Source organism: Pelobates fuscus, chromosome 4 (genome assembly GCF_036172605.1).
Source record: "Pelobates fuscus isolate aPelFus1 chromosome 4, aPelFus1.pri, whole genome shotgun sequence".
Taxonomy (NCBI): domain Eukaryota; kingdom Metazoa; phylum Chordata; class Amphibia; order Anura; family Pelobatidae; genus Pelobates; species Pelobates fuscus.
In genome coordinates this window covers 42,376,855-42,404,070 of record NC_086320.1, presented here as the reverse complement: position 1 = coordinate 42,404,070, position 27,216 = coordinate 42,376,855, and the positions used below count along the sequence as shown (strand labels likewise).

At 38.8% G+C, this 27,216-nt stretch overlaps 1 protein-coding gene across 1 annotated transcript; it reads right to left on the bottom strand.

Annotated features, from left to right (window-relative positions):
• Positions 1-3,779: 3,779 nt before the first annotated feature.
• RAD21 (RAD21 cohesin complex component) lies at positions 3,780-26,850 on the bottom strand. Its single transcript, XM_063451123.1, has 14 exons — positions 26,673-26,850; positions 17,008-17,185; positions 16,567-16,696; positions 15,651-15,750; positions 13,644-13,750; positions 12,659-12,862; positions 11,403-11,549; positions 11,137-11,259; positions 10,054-10,277; positions 9,686-9,833; positions 9,392-9,543; positions 8,532-8,666; positions 7,928-8,011; positions 3,780-7,322 (listed from the first exon to the last, which is right to left on the bottom strand). The coding sequence occupies exons 2-14, from the start codon at positions 17,149-17,151 to the stop codon at positions 7,131-7,133; spliced, it is 1,890 nt and encodes a 629-aa protein (XP_063307193.1). The 5' UTR covers positions 17,152-17,185; positions 26,673-26,850; the 3' UTR covers positions 3,780-7,130.
• Positions 26,851-27,216: the final 366 nt, after the last annotated feature.

The following is a 27,216-nucleotide window of genomic DNA, read 5'->3' as shown; positions in this document are numbered from 1 at the left end:
TTTCTTCAAGTTCAAATGCAACTGCACTTCTTTAATCAATTCCCCAAATGGATTCTACTGGGAATGCAGATTCCTCATTTGATGAGGCACTGCTGAATTATCGCCATACTCAGAACCACTAGTTCCAAACTAGAATCGGAACTTCCCAAGATCTTAGGCTTTTTGTTAGCATGTATTACAAGCTGAGAATCCTGGGCAACCGAAGCCTGGATTGTCTGAATGCTGCTGACCACATATCCACAACTGTTCGCTGCATACTTTGTTGCAACCAGCTGATAAAGTGGACATTACTGTTCTTTGTGCTTCCTCTGAAGCTTCTTTGAACACACAGAGCAAAGTTTTCTTTTTACAACCATCTGGCATAAGATGGCCACACACAGAGCACATTAATGCTTGGCTAGATGTACATTTCCCCTTCTCAGCAACTTTATCCAAATTTTCAGGATTATATACTGGGAACAGAAAACAAACAAGGGAAAATAAACAAAATTTTTCCCTAAAGATTCAGGCTAGAACCATTTAAATAAAAACTTAATCAGTCTTACCTTAAATTGCCCGAGAGTGTGTTGGAGAGCAGGTGAGAAACACACATTGCAAACCGTTCTGAGAGCTCCTGGCAAACAGAGGTTGCTGCTGGGGATGCTCCTTTTAAGTCCTGTAACCAAACAAAAACGCCCAGTTCAAATTTGGCGCCTGAATCCAGGTTCGCATTGCGCATGTGCATAGCGCTCTGCGACTCCCTGGTGGAACGCAACGCAACCTGTGTGTGCGTTCCACCGACAGGACCTCCCAGCCGACGCACGCCTGCGTCCTTCGTCAGACCGGCACCTGGCACGGCAAGAGACGGAATAAATTCTGAGGGACCACACCGTCCGGCGTGTTAAACGCTACTTACCTGAACATCAAGGAAGCAGAGCCTCCCGAGCCTCAGCCCTTCTCACCTGCTTCCTGGAGAACCTTCCTGCATAACCTCCCCTGCCGAAGGCAGGCAAAGAACTGGGTATGATCAGGAGGAGCTGCTACTTATTGGAAAGGAGGTAATTAGGGGAGGGGTTAAAATGTTTGGAGATTTGCCTGCCTGTTTTTCCCTCCAGATTGGATATCCCTATGGTGTAAGCACTGCCTCTAATCTGAAAGGAAAAATTAAATTGGCAAGAATATCACAGAGCGCTGGCAATCACAAACTAAAATATGGCTCTGGCAGCGATAAATGTGCAGCTAGCTTTTGTAAGTCAGTAAGCAACACCATGTTGAAATGTGTATCAGATAAGTAAACTCATAGCTTGAAAATGCAAGAATGGGGGTCAAGGGCTGCGCTTGAACAAAAGAAGTAAAAAGTGTATAAAAATATATATAGATAAAATAAGCAATAATAATAAAATCAAGTAAAGTTCATCCGGATGTATAGAAAAATAAATATAAATGAAATTGAAACAGTCTCACTGGTGTGTAATGATACGGTAATAATCCTCAAGTGTTGCTCCGTCCGTATGGTAGGTAGTCCATATATGTGAAAATAAAAGAGAAAAGAAAAAGCTGCCAATGGTGAAATATTGTATGTCCAGATGTGGTATATATTCAAAGGAAATGTATTTCACTCACATTTGTTGGAGCTTTAGCCAGCTCTAGGAGAAAAGACACTTAGTGGGTGTATCCCCACTATCGGATGTACTTAGATGGTTGGTCCGTCTATCCGGCTTGGGATTCCTGTAGTGTAGGCTAGGACCTACTCAGATATGCGTTGTTCTTTAATGCTGGGGAGATAGGTCCGCCTTTCCGGTATTGGATGGTAGATGTCCACGGAATATATATATATATATATATATATATATATATATATATATAAAACAGCAAATAGTGCTCTCAGTGTGAACAACAAGGTAATATATTTAAAAGAGTTATACTTACAAGAATAGAGCAGACAGGTACTGCTCTATTGCCACAGCGCTGGTGGAATTATCCCCACCTAAGGATTTCTTTTGACGGGATACACTCCGAATAAAAAATAAAAGGATAAAAAGTAATAAAACTATAGTATGATAATCAATATAATATGGTATTTTAATCAATAAAAGTTATTTTTGGTTACCTTTTATACTAGGACCAATTGTATACTTATTTTTATTGTATTTTATACACTTTTTCTACTCCTGGCATTTTTTATATATTTTTTATATTATCATACTATAGTTTTATTATTACTTTTTATCCTTCTATTTTTTATTTTGAGTGTATCCCGTCAAAAGAAATCCTTAGGTGGGGATAATTCCACCAGCGCTGTGGCAATAGAGCAGTACCTGTCTGCTCTATTCTTGTAAGTATAACTCTTTTAAATATATTACCTTGTTGTTCACACAGAGCACTATTTGCTGTTTTATATATATTCCGTGGACATCTACCATCCAATACCGGAAAGGCGGACCTATCTCCCCAGCATTAAAGAACAACGCATATCTGAGTAGGTCCTAGCCTACACTACAGGAATCCCAAGCCGGATAGACGGACCAAGCAAGTACATCCGATAGTGGGGATCAAACCACTAAGTGTCTTTTCTCCTAGAGCTGGCTAAAGCTCCAACAAATGTGAGTGAAATACATTTCCTTTGAATATATACCACATCTGGACATACAATATTTCACCATTGGCAGATTTTTCTTCTCTCTTTTATTTGCACATATATGGACTACCTACCATACGGACGGAGCAACACTTGAGGATTATTACCGTATCATTACACACCAGTGAGACTGTTTCAATTTCATTTATATTTATTTTTCTATACATCCGGATGAACTTTACTTGATTTTATTATTATTGCTTATTTTATCTATATATATTTTTATACACTTTTTACTTCTTTTGTTCAAGCACAGCCCTTGACCCCCATTCTTGCATTTTCTTGTTTTCAATAAAGGGTTTCCCGAGGGATCTCCCTTTTAGGGTTGCTGCTTAATTGAATTAGCGCAGACTCTTCCTCCTTTTTGTTTTAAAACTCATAGCTTGAGCCTCTTGGTGTGTGCTGCCATCTTTCATATGGTCACAGAAAACACCTTGTGCCTGTAAAGTTACAACAAGGCTAGCACAAAAATCTTCTCAATCTGTTAATTGGTTTATGGAAAAAGAACCATATCTAACAAATCAGCATTAAGCAGCGGATGACAATTTTGTTCTATATGGGACACAGACATCACTCAAAACTGTGAGAGACTTGTTCTGAAAAAATGTCTAAAGTTTATTTAGCTAGTTGACAGTAAAGGGAGCATTTAGAGATAATTTTGTCCCCCCCTTCCCCCTTCTATTAATTGGAAAAATAATGTGTTCTTAACAGAAATTTACAAAGCACATGTACAACAAAATTCTAAAACCATTTTAGACTGAAAAAACAAACAACTTTCAAAGTTTACATTAAAGCGAACATCAAAATGGATAATGTAAAACCTGTCAAAACAGCCTCGCCTGATGCAACTCACTGCACCAATAAGGTAAACACACACCCTGCATACTAGTAATGCTTTAGAGTAAAGAAAGAGGTCACATGAATTATAGGTTATCAACGCTTTTATTAGAAAAAAAAGTTATACATAATAGCATCAACTATTTTCATCAACAATTATTCTTTAGAAGCAATGAAAACTGGCTAAAATGTGTAACAAGAAACAGATTAATTTCTATAATTAAAACATCCAAAGTTATCTACAATATCTCTTTATACAAAGGGGACACTGGTTTTCCAGGCACAAATAGAAAATAGAATGGCAGAAGTAAAGCTTTTATTCATATTATTTTTTTACATTTTCAGGATTAAAAACAATTTTTTCTTTTTTGTATCCACAATTGGAACGATAAATAAAATGTTTGGCATAATAACCAAGTAGTTTGTTTTACTGGATTAAACAAGTCTCAGAATAAAACAAGAGAATGATCGTCATCAGGATAAAGAGCAAAACCACAGCTCGTTTTCAGCCATTTTAAAATCATGCAATAGGTTGTTCTGTCTAGTGAACTACACTGTAATAGCGTTGGGGAAAAAAAAAAAAAAAAAATTCACTGTACATGGTTCATGAAAGTGCCATCATTAGACTAGTGAGTGGGAAGATGTGTATATGAAAATAAAACATTTTTAGGGTTTAAGAACAGTAGCGTGCAGTATCAGAAATCCAAAAAAACAGTATGTTAAAGGGACACTACAGTCACAAGAACCACTACAGCTTATTGTAGTTGTTCTTGAGTCTTTAAAATGTCCCTGCAATAAAAAGGCAGTGTTTTACATTACTGGCCAGTTGCAAGCTGTACATGGAGACACTGAACGTTCCTCATAGAGATGCATTGATCTAATGCATCTCTATAAAACAATACGGATTTGGCGCAGCGCAGTGTTTTGTTGTTCATGCGCAATAGCTTCCCAATGCTTTCCAATGGGAAAGCACTGGATTGAAAGAGATCGTCAAGCCACAGCATCTTCCTACTGGTGGGGGGACCTAAATAGGTACTCCACAATATAGTTAGGAATATGTTTGCAATCCTAACACTATAGTGTTCCTTTAAATAATCTTATGCATTGTAATTGTTGGCTGGAGAGAATGATTCCAACCATTATGTAACGCAAACATCTACCAAAGTGCGATAAGCAGGAACAAAATGGCGTGCAGGAAACCTGCGTTGTACCAATTTTTCAAAGCCCATGTTACAAAATACATGGTTCATAAAAATAAATCTTTATGCTTAAAGTTATTTAAAATGTTCCACCCATGATTAAAATTTCTGGGGACAATAATCATAAAAATCTTAAGAGAACAGAACAAGCACTACAGGACTGTGGCCACTATTCTAGAAAACAAGACCCTATTCCGTGATCACATTCTAGCACCATGTTTGATACGATCACAACACAATTGTGTTACAAAATATGCTTTCTATATCAGCTAAATGCAGGCTTACCTTTTATGAAAAACAGCTTGAGATATACCAGCTGTTGCTTCTCTAAGCAGAGGAAAAGTAAAAAGAACTGGGTTCGAGTTCGCTACATTTTTGAAAACTGATGTCAATGAGCAGTTTTGGAAAATGTAAAATAGATTTAATCCGGAGACAGGTTTTTTTCTCTCGTTACCGACAGTGTGTGTACTAAAGTAAATATTGGCAAAGCATAACAAAAAAGATGTGCAGCTTTTCACAACACTATTGTTTCAGATAAGTGTATTCTGCTAATTCTTTTAAAGGCACTGATGAAGATTTACAACATGATGAACATCAGTGAGGGGAACAATTGTTTTTAAAGTCTTCACAGGAGATAACCTTTATAACATTAATGGTATTGCAAATATTTGGTTTGCGCCCACCACATATGGCTACTAACGTGAAACATTAGAAATAAATTATTTCACTAAACAAATCTGTTGCGTACACGGTCACTGTTCTTTTAGGGGAGACTGGAGCAGAGTTAACTTGAATTAACTTGCAGCTCAGCCATTTTATTTAGCTGGGCTCACCCATGTATTAAAGACACAACACTTGCGACTGCAGGCATGCATTTTACAGCCATGCTTATTTGAGTTCTAAACAAGAGATTCAGTTTGTGCAGTTTGTAATCATATGCCAGGACTTAAATGAAATGCCACAGCATTTCATTTAATGAAAAATATCCCTTCTGATGAAATTCTTAGAAGAATAAAGCTTACTTTTAGTATTTGCAGCTCCAAAGAAGAAATACTGCATCTACTGTACAATTAGTTTTCCCAAAAACAAAGATGGGTGACACTCATACAAGCTATACCTTTAAATGTTCTCAGCATTGTAAATGTCCCTTTCTATCAGGTTATAAAAAACAAGCCAAGGAAACAAATCAGTGGTTTACAAATACTGAGTTTCATACATAAAACCAACATGCATTGCCGCAGAAAAATAAACCAACAAGCTGTGTGCAAGAAGCAGTGTGTTTGCTGATCTGAAGTGCTCAGAGCAAACAGCAGACTTACAAAGACATAGCTTCAGGACGTGAGGTATTGTGAACACGAGACAACACATTTTTCGGCAATCTAGGAAACCCCCGAATTCTCCATTGCAGTGAATACTGAGGCAGAGTATGCTAGCAAATAAGAGTATGAAAAAAGCTTGAAGGGAAGGTTAAACAATGTAAAAGGTTCACGCACGAACGAACACAACAGAACTTCCACCAAGGGAGTATGATGATTCTTGAGAGGGAAGTGATATAACATTGCCAAACTAACCTCAAAGACTTTAGCCTTTATGCTTTGCTTATAGAAGCTTTTAATGAGACAAACAAAAATTGCAGGAAATGATTGTAACAGATATACAGAGATCTAGAAAACAGCAAAGAGAAAAAAAAAATGCTGAGAGGGTTTCATAAAGAAACTTTACATAAAAAAGTAAATTAAAACTTCACTTTACAGTTACTTTTTTTTTTTTTTTTAGAGCACTGGCATAGAACTTCTGAAATGTGTTTTGAGAAGTAATCTTTACTATGTATTCCACTTGCCCAAGAGCGTTTTCTGGAACAGTGGATGTATATTTAAAGATTTAAAACTACTTTTCAAAAGTGTTACTTTGCAATTAAAATAAAATAAAAATAAAGCACATTAAAATGTATACAGTATAAAAATGCAATCCAACTGGAAAAATATTTAGGAGGCATTAAGTAAAACCTGTTCATCTAAATAGATTTCCCTACGAAAATAGCAAAGAAAACCTGGATCCCACAGGATACAAACTGTTGTCCTGCAGCTGGTTCAACCAGGATGTGGACAAGCTTCCGTTACATGAACATTGGTTCTAGAAATACCAATACTGCGCGCAACTGTCCCTAAGGTTACCAAGTTTCGTCTCAAAAAGCATTTATGGGCAAAATCTGGAGGAGACTGAAGAAAATAAAAATATACCCATACCACATTTATATCCCATAAAAATATAGATGTCACACTTGAGAGAAAAAACTAAAACAAAAAACTTTGTACATATTAAAATAAGACCATTAGCAATATTACCAACAAATGGTTTTAACCATAGGGTGTTGGAGAAGCTTTTACTACAGTGCTCTGCCATGCTATGCACCTGGCTCCAGCATATATAAAAGGTTCATGGGGATATTCAGATGTAATGTGCTCAAGACGATCAAGTTACACAACATGAAATCTTGGTCCTGGAGTGGCTATGATGTCACTGTAAGGCTCCTCTTGAGTCAGCTCGATAGCTTGCTGCTTTTTAAGGACAAGGAAACTGTAAAACTTTGCTGCAGCTTGTTTGCGGTTTGTATTCCTGCACAGTTCTAGCAGACTAATTGATTCTGCACCAGTTTTAGCCAGAACTCTCTGCAAAAAAAGAAGTTACGGCATTAGAAATGGCAAAGCATCAATAGGTAATTTTAAAGCGAGAACGTAATCACCTACTGCCAAAGCATCATTTATGTTCCTTCTTTACGGAGCAGAGGGAAAAACATGCATACAAAAAACAAAGCCACAAAAATCCTGGTAACATGACGCATTACGAGATAAAAGACAGGTAAAGCCATGTACTGCATGATATCAAATTGAGCAAAGCACCAGTAGGGAGGGAGGGAGGGAGGGAGAGAGAGAGAGAGAGAGAGAGAGAGCTGTAGATCAAGACCCAGCTGAGACTTTAAAAGTTATATAAAGTTACATTGTAATTATGGCAAAGGGAAATCATTCTTGCCAAGTCTTTGTCAAGCGAGGTTTAACAGACTTGTCTAGAGTCAAAAAGTTGCCTGGTTGATGGCTAAACGATACTGAAACTTGCAAGACAACTTTAATAATTATTATTCAATTTAATGCGTAGTTTTTACATGAAAGGTGCACTGTAAAGGACAATAATGTACAAGTCACACTGTTGCATTAGGGAACTGGTTGTACTGCTTATGAATAGGAAAATGAGCAACAAAAGCTAAAAACGACAGTACCTGGAGCCCGTGCAGCATCTGCTGAGTCCTCTTATTCCATCGTCTCTCCTCCTGATCCTGCTCAGTCCCTGTGGCATCTTCCTCCTGCAGCAACAAAAACAGCAGTTAGAAAACCAGCTGCGAGGCCTGATTAATATTCATGGGATAACAACTGAACTAGAAAATTAATTCATATTTCTCAATGTCCCAAGAGCACCAGGCACTCGTACTAAACTACCTGCCTGTCTGGTACACAGTAAATGGGTCTCGCGTCTCATTCTGAAAAAACATTTTACATAGCAGATTCTTTATTGAGATGTTAAAAGCCACAGGTGTTTTAAGCTGGCTTGGTGGAAAGATTACAGTGTACTATTGTGCTATAAGACAATGGTAAGCAGCAGCTTAAGACAACTGGGGACAGTCTCTATTAATGTGTGGGGGGAGTAAGTATGGATAAGTAGAATACAAAACAAACAAGTGTAAAAATCAATCAGCAATTACAAAGTACAACAAAGCAGCAGGCAGATTAAATATATAACTGGATAAAATGCTGGGTTTACAACTGTAAATGTAATGTAGAGATAAGATGAGTTATTTGTGAGCTTAAATGCAGACATGTCAGTACCTCCTCCTCTTCCTCCTCCTCTTTGTCTTTATCCTTTTCCTTCTCGGGTATGAGGTCAGGGATCATGTCTCCGATGTTTTGTGGCTCCTCTGGAGGAAGCTCCACTGGTGGCAATTCTATCTGCGGCTCTGGTTCCTAATGCACAAAAATTAAGAGTGAGAAATGTAATACTTAAATTCTACTTATTACAAACAAAATATAAAAACATTTGTTTTATCCCAAAGTAAGGAGTGAGGCATTTAGGAAATATATGGCAAGAAAAACCTATTTAACCAACGCTGTATAGCAGTTGCTAAACACTGTAGGTAAATAAAGTTTCCTAGCCACATTTTTCACATGTACCAAAACATTCCTCTGTTTGTATGCAGTGGAGTTGGCTGCCTTGCCCTTGAGGCACCAGGTTCATGTATGTGCCACTCCAATTCTTTTGTTTGCATCGAGAATGAATGAAAAGCAGTAGTGTCCCTTTCGGTTTTTAGTACTCCTCAGGTGACTTGCCCTTATGCAAGAATACAAAGACAGGGTCTATGAAAGATCTTCTCATGCATGCACAATGAAGCATCAACTGCATACTGCATCAGAGGATCATTTCACTCCATCAGCTGTCATGGGTGCAGGAGTAGACAAGTGGAAATTCATTTATTGACTGGCATATGAGATAAATTAGTCTATAGTTTCATGCATTATTTTTTTTAACCATTTAAACAAAAATGCAACGCAACAAACATTTTTCGTAAAAAAAGAATAAAAGAAAAGAAAAAACCCAATGAGAAATGACAGTACCACTTTAAGCCAAATTAACTTTTGGGTACTTTCAAATGTTTAAAACAGCTAGTCACTTCTTCAAAGACAAGTCTTACCGGCACAATAGGCTCTGGTTCCATTTGCTGGGAATCGCGTTTCACTCCCTGCTGTGGCTGTGGTGGTGGCATTACTGACTCATCAAGCTGAGTTCTACTTCCCTCCATCAAAGACTCCTGAAGACGACTAGCTTCTTCCAAAATAGGCTGGTCTACAAGGCAGTAACACAATTACTTGCATATATCCAAATGAAGGAGAGTTAGGGGCTCTGTGCTTCAATTTTACTTCACCTATTTCTTTTTAAATGAATGAGGAGGACAATTGAGAAAAACATTACAGTAACAAATACTAACCAATGACATCCTGTTGTCTTATCTCCTCTCTTGGAACTTCAGGATTCTCAAATTCTTTAAGGAATTCATCCAGATTATCAGCTTCACCACCTTTCCTCCTCTTTCGAAGTTCATCCGGTACAAGAGGTGTAAGGCAACGTGTGAAAAGCTAAGCACAAAAGAAACGCACAAGGAGGTGAGTCTTACGATTGGTTACATGATTTTTGCTCTATCAGTTTTCACCAGTTCTAACAAACATATGTAATCCTCCCAACATGTTTATGCACATCCCAATACAAACAACAAAACAGTTTGGACTACATGTTGGCCATCACTCAAGTTGAACTGCAGTGTGATTAGATTTTGTTAAGAAACATGAATCCCAATACCTTCAGTAGCCTGATATTCCACAATGGCTGAGCAGGCAAGGAAAAGAGCTTTTCAACACCACCAGTCTCCTTCCACATCATTAATTTTTTTGTAGGTGGAGCAAGGTCCAGTGTGGTGACAATGTCAGAGTAGTCACTTAGTTGGGCACGAATGGTTTTGCTGTCCAGCTCTTTTACACTATCCACAATCAGCTTCCTTTTCCTCTTGGCCTTGGTTTCCTTGACTAAAAATTGAAGAGAAGGAAAAGTGATTTTTCTGTTAAACACAAATGTAAAAAATAAAATTATAGTACTGTTTTTACATCTTCCTTTTAAAAAAGTTTTGCCAATATGAATTTGGATTATGCTAAATATGCAGAGAATATATATCGGTCATTTGACATGGCATTGTTTGTGTGGTGCAGCCTTGTAAGAGCTACACAGCTATACTGGCTATACTTTGTGGAGTAGGAGAGGTTCACACACTGGAAGCTGGATCCTGGGCTTGGGTCCAGGGTGGGTGGAGGACAGCGAGAGCCCTAGCCAAGCTACGGCAGTTAAGGGGTGCGTATGGTGTCTGGTGCGGTGCTTATAGTACTCCAGAATACTAGGAAGCAGCGATTAGCTGAGGCACCCATTCGTGGTGCCAGGTGGTCAGTCATAGTCTTAAACGAAGGTCCTGCAGTGACAAATATAAACACTGCCCCTTTTCAGTTTTATACTGCCTTGAGTAAAAAGTCGGCATCTAAACACCAAAACACAACATTAGGAAGTTACTTGGTGCTCAGACTGCCTCCAACGTTTTGTTTGAAAATTGTAATACCATATATGTTGCTGGTTGTAGCAACATGGGGCTCCACAAGGTAAAGAAATTATAAACACTGTAATCCAAGGCTGAATCCCCCTTTCTAAGCTACTATTGTCACACCTAGGCGCAGAGCAATTATATATTTTAAGAACGCACTACATAAAAGCTGAAGAGCCAGATGTTAAAGCAAAATTTATCTAAATGGATACAATGGAAAAAAAAAATAAATATAGTGTGACTTAAATATAAATGTGAATTATAAATATGTTTTTGTTAAGAGAAATAAAAAAAGTTACCTGTGATGTCAATTGGTTCCAGGGCAAATGCTTCCTCTTCATTAGGAACCAATGTAGTCTGGTCTGTCATGGTTGGCAGGGGTTCCACTGGGTCTACAGAATCTGGGCTATCTGGTCCTCCCACTGTAAAAAATAATATCACTCAGGCAAAAAATATAAAATAATGCACCATCAATAAGCTCAACACTTACAAATGTATCCAAAAACTGAATACAGCTGGCTTTTGTAGACACACAAGACACATTGTTTTCGCTATACTTGCTTACAGGGAATATAGCCACTAGAAACATTATCATCATCATCATCCAAGTCATCATCGTGGGCAGGCTGCTCGGGCATAGCAACACCCTCTTCAGGAATAGCAGGTGGATCATCAAAGATGCCTCCACCGTCATTGCTCAAAAGTTTGTCATCTGCAAGAAAAAGATTATGCACATAGTAAATATTTCAAACAAACAGTATTTTAAGCCTAAGGACAAATTGTAATTAAGGTCTCTGCCATTACCATAACCACTACTATTCAAGATATGACAATAGAAGACAAAAGTCATAAACCATGGCAGACAATCTATGGTGTCTGCAATTTTAGAGACGACATTTACTAATTTATGCAACTGATTATGCTGAAGCACTGCAGTCAATATGTTGAATTACTCTGTATTGCGTAAACAAATGCTTAACAATTCAAATGTTTAGCATAGATATCAAAATAGTTCACTTCCTATGTGCCCTGGTAGGCTGGGGACAAGTAGTGGGTTAGTAACAGAGTTGAAAGGTGTATTCATACAATGATCCTATGTGCAAATGAATAGACTATACTCCTGGGTTCACCTACCAGCAAGTCACATACGTGCCTTAATTTAAAGCAGCATTGTCATTGGAGATTTGAAAAATTCACAAATACCTCCAATGGTAACATGGCCGCTGAGGTGGGCGGTGTGTATTTTTACTTACCTGAAACTATTGCAGGCGTGGCCATCTTCAGCACCAATGACTGTTCTAGACAGCATAGCTTTGCCCAGTGTTTAGAAGTGTGAGGCGCACAAAATAAACAGCGACAAAGTAGTCCCCACTTTGTCTCAGTATATCTCTTGACTGGGTTGTAATTCCAGTGAAATTCCAATATAATCAACATGAGTATGTAATAAAATACGAATTTTTCAGGGCCAGGGTGTGTGTGACCATACTGCATTACAAAAAATGCTGTGTGGATCTGAGGTACAGAGAAATGTCAAGGCTTGACTTACCACTTTGTACATAAATGTTTATACCTTTCTTCTAAAATCAGGTCAGCCGTACATGTGCCCTCCAAATTTTTTTTTTTTTAATGTTCCCCTACACACACACACACACACACTATGATTTGCTACAAGATTACCAATTTATAGCGTGCATTCTAAATTTGCAGTTTACTTGCTTGTAGCATTTTCTGGTTGTTCAGAAAGTTGTAATACATCACTAATATGTAACATGTACACGAATTACACAGAACAGTCCTTGTAAGCAATAGATTCCTAAATACCTAAAATTCCACCATCGGCCACTTCGCCAAAATTGTCATCTTTGTACTGGTCATCGTATTCCAGGTGGTTAGTCTTCTCATTTAGTTGACTGGTGCCTTGCTCCGGCTCTAACAAGAGGTTTGAAGTGCTTGTGCTCACCAACATATCATCCTCAAATGCGCTGTCCTCTCGCATCATCTCACGATCATCCATTCCAAAATCACCTGTAACCACAGATAATTCAAATACAATCAAAGAAAAACATGAATATATTTAATTTAAACCAACAAGTTATACACAATAGAAAACAATTAGTTCTTTGTAATCAAAATATGGTGCAGAGCTCTACGTTATATCTGAAGCCTGTTAACCCTTAACAAGAGCAGGGTGTCAGACTGCAGCACTCGACCTGGATAAAACACCAATACTATTCTGTCAGGAAGGTAGATATTCATTAGAACTTCAGTTAAGAGCTAAAGAGGATACAGTCAAGACAATAGGAAAAATGAGATGACATTTAGGACCATCATAGCCCTCTGGGGCATACATGTGAAAACTAGTGATCCACAAGCAAAATTGTGTTTAGAGTTTTCAAGTTTGCATTAGACAGGGGAGAGGCAAGCAAAGGTACATTTTTGTCTTGAGCTGATGACCACATGGGATTCAATGCTAAATTATTTACTTAAACTATTAAAAAATGAAACATAAGTGTTATCCTATGATGTTTCATTTTGAACTTTCTTTTTGCAAAATTATCCAACACTGCTTTGTAAAATAAGAAAAAAATAAGAAATATGCCATACACAGCGCATGTTTGGCATGATCTGCATATCTACCCTGAATTAGATTGGAAATATACAAATATCCTTAACCCCTTAAGGACCAAACTTCTGGAATAAAAGGGAATCATGACATGTCACACATGTCATGTGTCCTTAAGGGGTTAAACAGACTTCTTAAAAACACACCAAATTAGGTACACATTTATATAAAACCAATACCAACCAAAGTCATTATCCTGAAGTATGTTGATGTTACCAACTTCTTCCCTCATTGTGATCTCCTCTACTCTGCTCTGATTCAGACTGAACTGCTGAGCCACATCAATATCACTTGTAACAAGAAAAAAAAAATGTTGCATGTTAGATACAAGGTTATTTTTACCTTCAATGCAGGTTTGCAGTGCTCATATGTATGCCACTTGTTCAGAGCACACTAGAAGCAACTTACAGGAAACCTTTCAAGCTGCAATAAGGTGTAAACATTTCAAAGAACAATACACTAACAAGCTGTAGAATGGGTGATGCGACAGCGGTGAATCAAGGAAAAGGTTTGCAATGATTTCTTTGAACAAGACTAGGATTTTTTTCTTTGAAGTCTGCCCACTGGATATGGAGAAAGAAAACGGCTTACCTATCTAGTAGGCAAAGTATACCATACAGGCATATATTTGTTCAGCAACTGGCACTGATACAATCAGCACAGCTATAGAATATTTCAGCCAACATGCAAAAAAGACACTGAAAATTTCACAAAAACAAATATTTGTAGAATACTGTGTTCTTTAAAAAAATAGTGATTCAATATTAAATACTGCAGACTTATGGCAAGAATCCCCTTCACAAATGCTGAATTACCTATGCATACCCCTCTTCCCACTACAATGGAGGTTATTTATAAAAGTCTGAATTTAAGGAACTAAAAGTGGAACATTTCAGAATGCCACTTGACACAGCCCCCAATACATCTGTACCACAAACCTGACCCTCAATGCACCTGTGGTTTGTGCATATATGCCTAAATTTTCTCACACTGACTCTTACCATCACACACCTTTGTATTGTTTTACACACCACACTAAACTTTCTCAGAAATGCACCAGTTTACTACAAACATACACAGCTTGCTGTAGTGGTTGACACTAGGAGTACACTGGCATGTTTCCAGGTAATAGGGATAACCATTTTGCAAGGGTTTTTACTCTTCTCTGGACTTGCCGGGCACCATATCTCCTCCTCTATGGTTAGCTGTGACCTGCATCCAGCTTCTGCAGATCCCGATGCTGATCCAGCTGACCATTCATGGGCTGAGAGACCTTTTTCTATGCATTTTCAAAGAACCCCAAAAAGGTATTTATTTTAATTTAACGGAGCACTCCAAATATCTAAAGCTTTATGCAAGAAGAGTGTGTCCTCTTTTTACAAAAAGCACAGATGTCAGTAGAAATTGCAAATGTATAGATTAACCTTGTCACACCCCCCTGGGCTGTCAGACAACAGGTCCTGTTGCATCCAGTGTTTGGCTCAACTGAGCTAAACTACCAGGAAGTAGCACTTGCCCAGAGCATGTGCCTTGCAAGACTTCATTGATCTGCATTGGGAAGTCTGACTGGACAGGCACAGAAAGTATGGGCAAGGGAAGAAAGGGAGGGCTTGCAAAGGCTTCAGACAAGTAATTTTGCAAGCAGTTTTTAAATATACCAACAATTTAAAAATGCATTATTAAATGCATGCATGTTTTTATTGGGGGTGTATTTGCCAAACAGTGATTTTTTTTATTTGGGCAGGAGACTGGCCCTTTAAATAACCGAGTATTAGCTTTTTAGGTCCCTATCAGAATCAGCGCATTAGCTGCAAATATTCTACTCACAGCTAAATCTTTTAATAGATACATGTAAAACAGTTAATAAACTCACACTGCTTTTATGGGTCTCAAAAGAAAAACTAAATAAGTTTTGCATAGAAACATAGAATGTGACGGCAGATAAGAACCATTCGGCCCATCTAGTCTGCCCAGTTTTCTAAATACTTTCATTAGTCCCTGGCCTTATCTTATAGTTAGGATAGCCTTATGCCTATCCCACGCATGCTTAAACTCCTTTACTGTGTTAACCTCTACCACTTCAGCTGGAAGGCTATTCCATGCATCCACTACCCTCTCAAAATAAACAATGCCAATCATGTAAGTATGGGCAAAACAAAATGGACTAAGTAAAAGTAGCTCTTTGCTTACTCTAGATCTGGCAGAGGCTGGTCAAAGTCATGGAACTCCTCTGGAAGTGTAATGGCGTTGTAAGCAGCTTCTCTATTTTCCTCCGGTAAATCCACAACACCTAAAAAATTATTAAGTCAAGGGTTAACGCCCATGTAATACTCATAGAATGATGGAACTGTATTTGCAAAACAACACCAGATTTCAATAATGAGAAGCTAAACTTTCTAAGAATGGAAATAAAATATTTTATGGATGAGAAAAGTTATTCCCACTCAGGTAGTCATGTCAAGTCCAGATATTTTAACTACTGTTAAATGCATGGTATTAACTAAAGAGGTTCTGGGAAAAGCCCTTTTAGGTTATTCCACAAAGTAAGGTGTTTACAGTCCTTGTATAAACCGTGCAGGCAAGAACAAACCTATGTTCCATTGTCACACAAACTGGGTAATAGTAGGCATCTACCATCCAGAGAATAAATTCTCATTATTCCCATCACTGAAATGAGGAACCAGCTTACGTGTAAATCTCTAGTCAATTACCCATAATGTGCAAGCTTGCAAATTTAATTCACAGGGGACGTGAGCTTCCAAAGAATTAGGAATTAGAAGTAGACTAAATGTGAATTAATTAAAACTATGCACTTTTGCAAAGACTATTTAACAAAAATTAAATGTGTTATATGACTAAAAAGTCTAATACAAGGAACATGTAACTTCTGGTAATGTCCAAATATTCCCTAAATTCATATGGAACAAGTCTTTTTAACATTTAGTAAAGGATTATATAGCCCTACAGAAAGAGGTTAAAAATTATATTTAACAGATTGCCGCTTTCCGTAGCTCACTAGCAATAACTATGAAAAACGTTGCACACTTACAAAATAACGCACATAAAATCCTTAAAAAAAAAAAAAAAAAAAAAAAAAAGTGCTCACCAGGGCGAAAAGCCATCTTAATTTTGATGAAAGCTTCATTACAGTCAGCAAGGAGATACTTTGCTTTCCTGTGGTAGATTCTTACAACACCCAGGAGAAGATGTCCGGAGGTTCGAAGCGCCATCTTTACCTATAATTGACAGACCATGTTATTACATCTGAAGCATCAAGGTATACTTTAATTAGGATGCTTTAGGTGTATCATGCAAATATCTTCTAAGAATGCACTGGGCACAGCTGCATGAACACCAAGCACCGAGTAAGAAGAAACAGCAACTGACAAGCTTGCAGCATTTCAACTTATAAAAAGACAAATGCCAAGTGTTTGTGCCACACAAAATATATAATGCTATTAAGATAGAGAGGTAAAACAAGCAGATCATAATAAACATGAGAATCACAAACAAACAAAAAAATTTAAATAAATGAAAGCAGACATACCTTTGGTGAAATAATACTCTCCACACTGCTTTCCAGGTTGCATTCAAACACATGAGCTTTGGTCAGCTTCTTGTCCCAGTGGGCCGCTAGCCAAATTTTGGCTAGCGGCCCTCGCTTGCTTAGAACAAAATGTGCGTAGAACATTTCTCCACTTTATTCTGCAAATCAAGGAATTGACCTAAAGATAAAAAAAAAAAAAAAAGTTAAGATAAAATGATTAGAGTTTCCTTTACATTTGAAATTAAAACTAAATTAATAATTTTACATAAATAAGAGTAGTTATTTAAAAATTATGGGTAGTTATGACGATGTCATCTTTGAAGTGATTTAAGGGATCTGGCATGTCTCTTTAGCTTGGAGAAATGGTTTAGGTGCCAAATAGGTGTCTGTCCCACCTCTTTTTTTTTTTTTTTACACACACAAAGGAGCAGATATCAACAGAAATAGGCACATTCAGAAATTAATCTGGTTATACCCCACTGGCTGTTATTTCCTCAGTGGAGCAAAGCCCAAGAGGCAGCAATTGCCCAGAGCACCTGCCTTGCCTAGTGTGCTCATTGAACTGCATTGGGAAGTATTTGATGGAACAGCCACACAAAGTCTGGGCTGGGTTAGAATTGTAGGTCTTGGAAAGCCTGCATGCAGACGTGAGTTTCTTTTTTTTTTTACTTTTGTAATCTGAGTTTAGATATACCCCAATGAAAAAAATGAGAATTAAATGCATGCTTTGGGCTACCAAGCAAACACGTCTAAGTCAATCACTACAATTGAGATTCAGGTTTAAAGCCATTAGCATGTCTACTAAAAAACATATGGTAAGCTAGAGTTTCCCACTGGTTTCATATCAAATGCCGAGGCCTCACTTTGCCTTCATTACGACCACTGTATACAATTCAAACCCATAACATTTACTAGGGGCTTGTCTCTGCACGCCTGACCCTCGCAAGTTCCTCCATGCGCAATCATACGTTATGCAAATTATTACATTTGTTTTACTATGTTACTTTAAGTTTCAAGATATCCATAGGGATATTGACTTTTTATGTCTACAGACAATTTGTGATCCCAAGTCTATCAGGTAAACAGTTATAATGTATTATACTGACACATCTTTAAATTTAAGCCACAATCAGACTCTCCTTTTCATGTTCTGCTCATAAAGAGCACATTTTTCCCCTTCTGTTAGTCACTTTATTTCCGTTCTATTTTTTGGTTCACATCACAATCGGCAGTTGCCCTTCGCTGCCAGATGTGCCACCTCCAGCAGCATCATAAGTCAGGCCAGTTCCAAAGTTGCAGGCTGGCTAATAATTCGGTCAGTGCATAAATGGCACTATAGATTCCCCTTTTCACCCCTGGCTAATGATGCAGGCACATACAGACTCCGGGCACTATGACTTCAAAACATTAAAAAGGACCATTACAGTGCCAGGAAAACAAACTCGTTTTCCTGGCACTATAGGGTCTTTAGCCCCCCCCCCTCAGGGCCCCCCTCCTGCTGGGCTCAAAGGGACTGAAGGGGTTAAACTCTTACCTTTCTCCAGCGCCAGGCTCCCTCGGCGCTGGGGAACTCTCCTCCCTCGTCAGCTCTGAATGCGCATGCGCAGCAAGAGCCACGCGCGCAATCAGTCCATAGGAAAGCATTTCTCAATGATTTTCACAGTGAGACAGCCACTAGATGCTGGATTAACCCTAGGGTAAACACAGCAGGTTCTCTGAAACTGCTATGTTTACAGCTGCAGGGTTAACCCTAGATGGACCTGGCACCCAGACCACTTCATTGAGCTGAAGTGGTCTGGGTGCCTATAGTGGTCCTTTAAAGTAGTGATGGTGCTTGGAGCATTCTGCCTGGACAAAGACCATGTATTTGTTTACTCACTAAACAGGGAACTATAATGAAAAGAATAATTAAGTCATTAAAAACCAAAGTATATCTGAGCAAGCACAATCATGCTTGTTGTAATCATCAAGATAACTAATCATTATATCCACCCCCTTCCTTGCAGTTCTCATGTGATAGCATTCTAACCACATCACAGAATATTTCCTATCTGTACTCCAATTCTCTCACTCAGATAATGAATGTAAAAGGATGCAAGTGCAGACACAAACCAACTCAAGTAGCTTATTTTAAGCAATGTATCCCCTCATTCACCCAACTGATCCAGTAAAGCAACAAACCTGGACTTCAAGATCACAAAAGAATAGTAAGTGCAAAAGAAAGTAACAGTTAAATCTGTTTATGTAAGACAATGCCTAGACCTAATCAGACCATAACCACTTCACTATGATGAAGCCATTATAGTTTCCAGATTGCACATTTAAGGAGTAAAGGAACAATGTTAGAAAGTGTTCTCCTTATGTAGATCAATTATCAGTAACTTTTTTCCTTAATTTAAAAATAATCCCCCGGGCACCATAACTTTATCAGACTGAAGTTATGGTGACAGGAGATCCCGGGTACTGCCTTACCATCAGGGGTTAAACGGTTAGCAAACAATGTGTCCTTTAATAAAGTGTTGACTCCAGTGTCCTTTAGCTCTGCCCACCTTCTTCTACTTCTGTCTGAGTTTTGAATCTACAATCTTTGGAAAAAAGCACTGCTGACACTCTGCCCATAAGTAGCTAAGAAAATATATGTTAATTTCTCATTTCTTTTTGTGAATTCAGAAGGATATGGGCAGAACTAAAGAGTGCTGGATTCAACACTTTGGGGTTAAACAGTTCAATACAAGTTTAGCCCCAGATGATAAACTGGTGCCAGGGATCTACAGGCATCATAACTTAATTCCAAAGATTGTTATGGTGCTCTGAGAAACACGGGATACTCGAACAGGTATTTTCAATCATTGTTCTCATGTGTAAATGATCAGTACCACCTACAGTTTATGTGATAAATTTTACACCAACTTCAATACAAGCAGCACCACCATTGTCATACAACACTGGGTCCCACCAAGAGCTCACATCCGCTAGTGGGCTGTCGTGGTTATGGTGCTAAGAGAGTTTTAAATTAAGAATCTATTTTACAGAGGAACGGTCGATTCACCCATTTTAGCACAGCTAAGTTAGCTATTGCTTATTTTATAGTTTACAAAGAACCCCAATGTATGTATATTAGTTAACCTTGCCCTGTTGGGGTGGCTCACAGGTGTATTGCACCGCTATATAAAATAAATTGAGTACACAAATGGAATTTCTTTTAGATGTCCTAGCGCATATTAGTGTACCCCAAGCATCATAGAGTGGCAAAGTCACCCCAATTCAGAAGTATCTTTTTAAAAACACTTTCCCATCTACTTTATTTACCCCAGTAAACAATGTTTTACTGGGACTCAGGAACTGTTACTTCCAGAGAAATGACAGTTCCTCTTTAAAGTGTACCCGTCATGCCACTTTTTACTTAGCAGAAATTAATTCCTTTTTTGATTTTAACTACATGTTGTGCTAGCCAAATTTCTCTATAAAAGAGCACTAAAATCAACATCCCCTGCTTTCTGGCAGAAACACTATAGGCACAGACTATATACAAAAGTCTGTCTGCAAGAGAAACCTTTTGGGTGTTCTCATGCCCTGCATCAGTCATCAAGGCTGTGCTAGGTACAGGGAAGTAATTAAATGCTTCCCCAACTGAGCTAGACCTAAAAGAACGATGGTGCCCAAAGGATGGATCCGTTGGGAAGGAGGCGAGAATGCAGATAAAAGATCAGTAGGGAAAAAAATAACCCCAAAAACTATTTTCTGAACTTACACAGCAATAGGAAAATGATTTTGTAAAGTTTTACTTTAAAGCATGGATGCAATATAAATGACATAACGATAGCAATTGGTGAAAAGACAACTTAATTACATATAAAAATAAAATTATAAATGCACACACAAGTTTGCTCAAGTGGACATTGGACTAATAAACTGCAACACAAAGTGTCTTCAACATCAATAGAGCACAAATAGTTGGGTAACTTTTTTTTTTTTTTTTTTTTTTTTTTTTTAAATATAGGCACGAACCATGTATTTAAATGTACCTTTCATCCATCAATCCAAAGAACAGCAACTGAAAAACTACCTGCTCTACTGTTTCATTCTATATATCCCTATGAAAACAAGTACTGCTCCAGGGAAGTTGCATCACAAAGTTGCCACAACAAAAGATGCAATTAGAGACCAGCTCCATCTTTAAAGGGGCACGGTCACCTCCCGTCTGCAAAATGAGTATTTCATAAAGTAAAAATCTTTATGAAATACACATATTGACTGTCGGGATTTCTGGGAAATTCCAACTCAGTCAAAAGATACACGGAGACAAATTAGTAAAAATGTACATGTATTTTTCCTACACCTGACACTTCTAGACATTGGGCAGAGCTACTGCCATCTAGAAGTGTCAATCCCCAGCGACGATTGCAAGGAACTGGCTCTGTCTGTGGAGGTTCACAATGTGTGAGTCACAAAAAACAGATGTAAAACTATGTTGCTACATAAAATATGCATAATAAAACTATCAGTTTAGATAACTAGATATACACATGTCTACCTAGACAAACAAAGGCTACAGCTGCACTATTTGTTATTTAAAGGACCACTATAGGCACCCTGACCACTTCAGCTCAAATAAGCGGTCTGGGTGCCAGGTCCCCCTAGTTTTAACTGTACAGCGGAAAACACTGAATTTACACTGAGAAAATCGTGCTTATTTTACGCTGGACGTCCTCACAGAGTCCAGCGTCAAATAAGATCCCCATAGAGTAAGGCTTTCCCCTATGGGCGGGTTTAAATGTGCATGCGCCTCTGGAAGGGACGCCGGCGAGGGAGGATAGGTCACCAGCACCGAGGGAGCCCGGCCCTGGATTAACCCCTTAAGGACACATGACATGTGTGACATGTCAAGATTCCCTTTTATTCCAGAAGTTTGGTCCTTAAGGGGTTAAGGTAAGTGGGAGGAGGGGCACTCCAAGAACCTATGGTGCCAGGAAAACTGGTTTGTTTTCCTGGCAGTATAGGATCCCTTTAAGTCCTCATTCATGCAATTTGAAGTGATACTATAGACTTAAAAAAAAATTAGCTTAGTGAGGCATGTTTAGTGTATAAATCATGCACCTGCAGAATTCCCTACCATTTAGGAGTAAATCACCTTTTTTATGCAGCCTAGCCACACATCCATGCATGTGACTTTAACACCGTTCCTAAACATTTACTGTAAGAATAGATCTTGTATAACCCCCTTTATTGCACTGTTTAATTTAGAAATGTGAATCTCCGGCACTTATAGTAGACTATGTATATATGACCCTCTTGTGTGTGACTAAAGCTCAATTTACAAAAGAGTAGATTAAGAACATCTAAAGTAAGTTAACATCCATAAAAATGAGTGTCACAGGCAGGTGTAGCTAAAGCTGCATGGATTACAGGGTTACAGCAGCTTTCCATTTTAATATAGAATTCCACCTGATTTTCAGTAAAAGCTGCAAAATAAGCATTCACCTCGGACCAAGTGCCAAGCGTAGCTCCCAGCTCTGCTTTTTCACGCCACCTCCTCTGTCACAGTGGCCTCGCAAGGTCCAATGACAGGCTGTCCACAGAGAAGACTGTAGTTAGATCTTTTCACCAGGTTAGAGCACATACGGATGCTGTGGGGAGCTTTCTATAAAAAAAAAAAATTAACATCTGTTGCAAGTGCACTGTGACAACAGACTTAATGTCAATTCTATGCAAAGTTCTGTGCTGTCAATGTCAGGTGTGCTGTAGGTGCAGCCTCCAGCACAATCTCCCAGTATGTGCAGTGTTTCAAGCAGAAACACTGCACATACATACTGTTTCCATTATTTTCACTCCAAATTACTGTAGTAGTCATGGCAGTTTAACGCCTGAATGGCAGAGAATTGAGCAGTGAGACTGCAGGAGCATAATGCATAAATCAAAATTGCCTCAAAGCTAACATTTTGGTGCCTATAGTAGTATTACTTTAACACGGAATTGTTTACTTTCTAGAGAAAGAACTAACTTTTGTATATTTCAATATGTAAAAATGTGTTTTAGCATTTCATAAGGACATTACTGATGCAGTATTTTACAGTTTAATGGTGGTACCCGTGTAACAGAAAAATAAAGACATTGAAACACATCAAGCGCATACAATGTGTGCAAGCATTCACTTCTTCAAAAGTAAAATTATTGCCATTCATACATGCACACTAATTGAGAGTTGAAAAGTTTATATTGCAGACAAAAAAAAAAAAAAACTTATAGAAACATAGAATGTGACAGCAGATAAGAACCATTCGGCCCATCTAGTCTGCCCAATTTTCTAAATACTTTCATTAGTCCCTGGCTTTATCTTATAGTTAGGATAGCCTTATGCCTATCCCACCCATGCTTGAACTCTTTTACTGTGTTAACCTCTACCACTTCAGTTGGAAGGCTATGCCATGCATTCACTACCCTCTCAGTAAAGTAATACTTCCTGATATTATTTTTAAACCTTTGTCCTTTGTCTAATTTAAGACTATGTCCTCTTGTTGTGGTAGTTTTTCTTCTTTTAAATATAGTCTCCTCCTTTACTGTGTTGATTCCCTTTATGAATTTAAATGTTTCTATCATATCCCACTGCCTCGTCTTTCCTCCAAGCTATACATGTTAAGATCATTTAACCTTTCCTGGTAAGTTTTATCCTGCAATCCATGAATCCGTTTAGTAGCCTTTCTCTGAACTCCGTCTAAAATATCAATATCCTTCTGGAGATACGGTCTCCAGTACTGCGTACAATACTCCAAGTGAGGTCTCACCAGTGTTCTGTAGAATGGCATGAGCACTTCCCTCTTTCTACTGCCAATACTTCTCCCTAACCAACCTGCTTCTTTATTACATTGTCTGCTTACCTTTAAGTCATCAGAAATAATTACCCCATAATCCCTTTCCTCAGATGTTGAGGTTAGGACAGTATCAAATATGATATACTCTGCCCTTGGGTTTTTACGTCCAAAATGCATTAGCTTGCACTTATCTACATTAAATGTCAGTTGCCACAACTCTGACCATTTTTCTAGTTTACCTAAATCATTTGCCATTTGGCTTATCCCTCCTGGAACATCAACCCTGTTACAGTATCATCAGCAAAAAAACATACCTTGCCATCAAGAACTTCTGCAATATCACTAATAAAAATATTAAAGAGAATGGATCCAAGTACAAATCCCTGAGGTACCCCACTGGTGACAAGCCCATGCTTTGAATATACTCCATTGACTACAACCCTCTGTTGCATGTCACTCAGCCACTGCCTTACCCATTCAACAATATTGGAATCCAAAAATTAAAGTGTGCAGTTTACTGATAAGCCTTCTATGTGCAACAGTGTCAAAAGTCTTACTGAAATCTAAGTAAGCAATGTCTACTGCACCACCCTGATCTACTATTTTAGCTACCCAATAAAAAAAAAATAAGATTAGTTTGGCATGATCTCCCTGAAGTAAACCCATATTGTCTCTGATCTTGAAATACATGTGATTTTAGATGTTCAACAATCCTTTCTATAGACTGCAAGCTCGTTTGAGCAGAGTCCTCTTCAACCCATCGTTCCTGTAAGTTTTCTTGTAATTGTCCGATTTATAGTTAAATCCCCCCTCTCATAATATTGTAAAGCGCTACAGAATCTGTTGGCGCTATGTAAATGATAATATGGTTTCCATTACTTTCTCCACTACTGACGTAAGGCTTACTGGCCTAGTTGCCCGACTCCTCCCTACTACCTTTCTTGTGAATGGGCACAACATTCGCTAACTTCCAATCTTCTGGGACTACTCCTGTTAACAATGATTGGTTAAATAAATCTGTTAACAGTATTGCTAGTACAGCACTAAGCTCTTATTCATTTTGGGTGTGTTCCATCAGGTCCCATCGACTAATTTGTCTGTACTTCTGACAGTTGAAATAGAACCTCTTCTTCTGTAAACTCACATGTAACAAATTACTAATTTGGCATATTTCCTAACTGATGCCCCCTTTCCTTCATTTTCATCTGTAAACACTTAAACATAAGGTTTATGCAAGAATTTTGCATTTACAATACAGCAAGTGTAAGTTACCTCTTGCAATATGGACTGGACTACATTTCTACTTACTCTGAGCCAGTCTAAAAAAATAGTTTAGCATCCTGAAACACAGCACAACCCCCCCCCCAAAAAAAACTTGCATTTAGAATTCCAGTTACTGGATTGGTGGGTGTATTAAACAGAGACAGAGCTTTCATAAAATGTTCATACTTGAGCCAATTATACAGATGTTTGCATGGTACAAAGTACTCTGTACAAAAGGATGGCTTAAAATTTAAAGGACAGAACAAATCAAGTAAAGACCAATATACACATTTGTAGAAGTACATTGTGTATCAAATGTTTACAACCAACGTGGTTGAAAAAAAAATTGAATGACCCTACTGGCACAATTACATTGAGAAAAACGTAATTATATAAAATACATTTAAAAGACACATACAAAAATATAAATATTCACTTTATAAAAGTCAAAGCAGCCCTAAAACACAAAATTGCACCTGACATAAAACCAACAGGTAAATCCACAACATACCAAACTATTTCAAACAAGAAGCAATAGACTATAGGATACATCAATAACATGTATCACGAATCTTAACTTAAGCAACACAGCATTAAGTCTAGTATCATTTACATTTGGTGCATTAATGGTTAGTCTGGTTATTTACTCTTTTGGTTACAAATATCTAAGCATTTACTTGCACATTTATTTACAGCATTTTAAACTGTCAGGAAACAGGTTTTAAAAATTCCAAAACAATATACTATACTTTTCCATAAGTTCTAATATTCCAGTAATATGTTGAATCTGCACCTACAAGGCTGGAAAAGCCTCCTGGGAGTTATAGTTTGTATGAGTGGGAAAGGAGCAGTGTGTCCGAGAAACCTCATGCTAGAGCCAAATTCTAGCTGGTCACTGGACTATCCTTAACTTTCAGCACATGCCCGGGCAAAGTCACATCCCACCTGCCCTCTGAGGACAATGCCATTTACCTGGGGAAAACCTCTCAGGGTGTATAGTATTGCCACGGGTAACCATTGAGGAAGGGGAGGTGGGTTAGTTACACCAGGGTAGACCTATTATGGAGGTAGTTTCACCAAGAGAGAACCTCTGGGGTAATAACCTACTATTGGGGTAATTTCTCCAAGGAGCCCTCTTGTGGGGTGGGGGGTTGTTTCACCAGACATGCTCTCCAATTGAGGTAGTTTCTCCGGGGGGGCCCTCGGTTTTATTATGGTAGGGCCCTGATTGGGGTAGTTTTATTGTGGTGGGCCCTGTGATTGGGGTAGTTTCTCCGTGATTGGGGTAGTTTCTCCCGGGGATATCTCCGTCCCCGCTGCCGCCATACATACATGTCTACCGCTGCAGACAGCGCCATGCCCGGCACACCGACCGCCTCCGGGAGGGAGCGGCGCTGACACTGAGCTCCCCCCTCTCTGCCCTGCACGCAGTCCGGCCGGGGAGCAGAGTCCAACTCGGTGACGGAGTGCGGCCTGCTCCGCCAGCTGTTCCATGGGGCCCGCCATATTAGCCCGGCCTCCCCCGGAGGCAAGATTACCCGCCCGGCGGAGTCTGACTCCCCGGTCCGCCCTGCCCGGCCCCCCCCCACTCACCGCCAAGCGCTGGCACCGTCTGTCGGTCCCTCTTCAGGGCGCCCCCGCCGCTGGCCTCCCTCCTGCCTGCTCTCCGAGGCTGCCAGATCCACTCAAACAAACAAAATGGCGGCCGCGCCTCTTCCTGCCGCCCAAACCGCGCGTTCAAATCCGCAGGATGTTTACTGATGAAATGGCAGGGTTTGTCTGGCCGAACGGCGGCGGCGGCGTCACCATAGACATCTGTCCATACGGCGATAGAGCGTCTCACTACGCTGTGCGCGCCGGCGGCACGCACGCGCCATCTTGGTGGTGGAAGGAAAGCAAATTCTCATTGATGTGGAGAGGATATAATTACAGAGGGGGGGGGGGGGGGGGAGGATATCATCACAGGGGGATATTCACTAAATCTGGGATCTGCAGGGAATTCATAAATAAGAGATTTTGGACTTTTTAAATCACAGTTAAAAAAAAACGTTATTCACTAAAATGTGAATTGCCAGGAAATTAAATTTTTTAGAGCAAAATAACCAAAGTGAAAAAAAAAAAAAAAAAGACTTTAATG

Bases quoted from the DNA above. Each gene is read 5' to 3' on its own strand.
- RAD21 (XM_063451123.1), bottom strand. From the start codon at position 17,151: ATGTTCTACGCACATTTTGTTCTAAGCAAGCGAGGGCCGCTAGCCAAA. The intron at 16,697-17,007 runs GTATGTCTGCTT...TGTCAATTATAG, and splicing joins AGAGTATTATTTCACCAAAG to GTAAAGATGGCGCTTCGAAC. The intron at 10,278-11,136 runs GTAACTTTTTTT...TTCAATTTTTAG, and splicing joins GGAACCAATTGACATCACAG to TCAAGGAAACCAAGGCCAAG.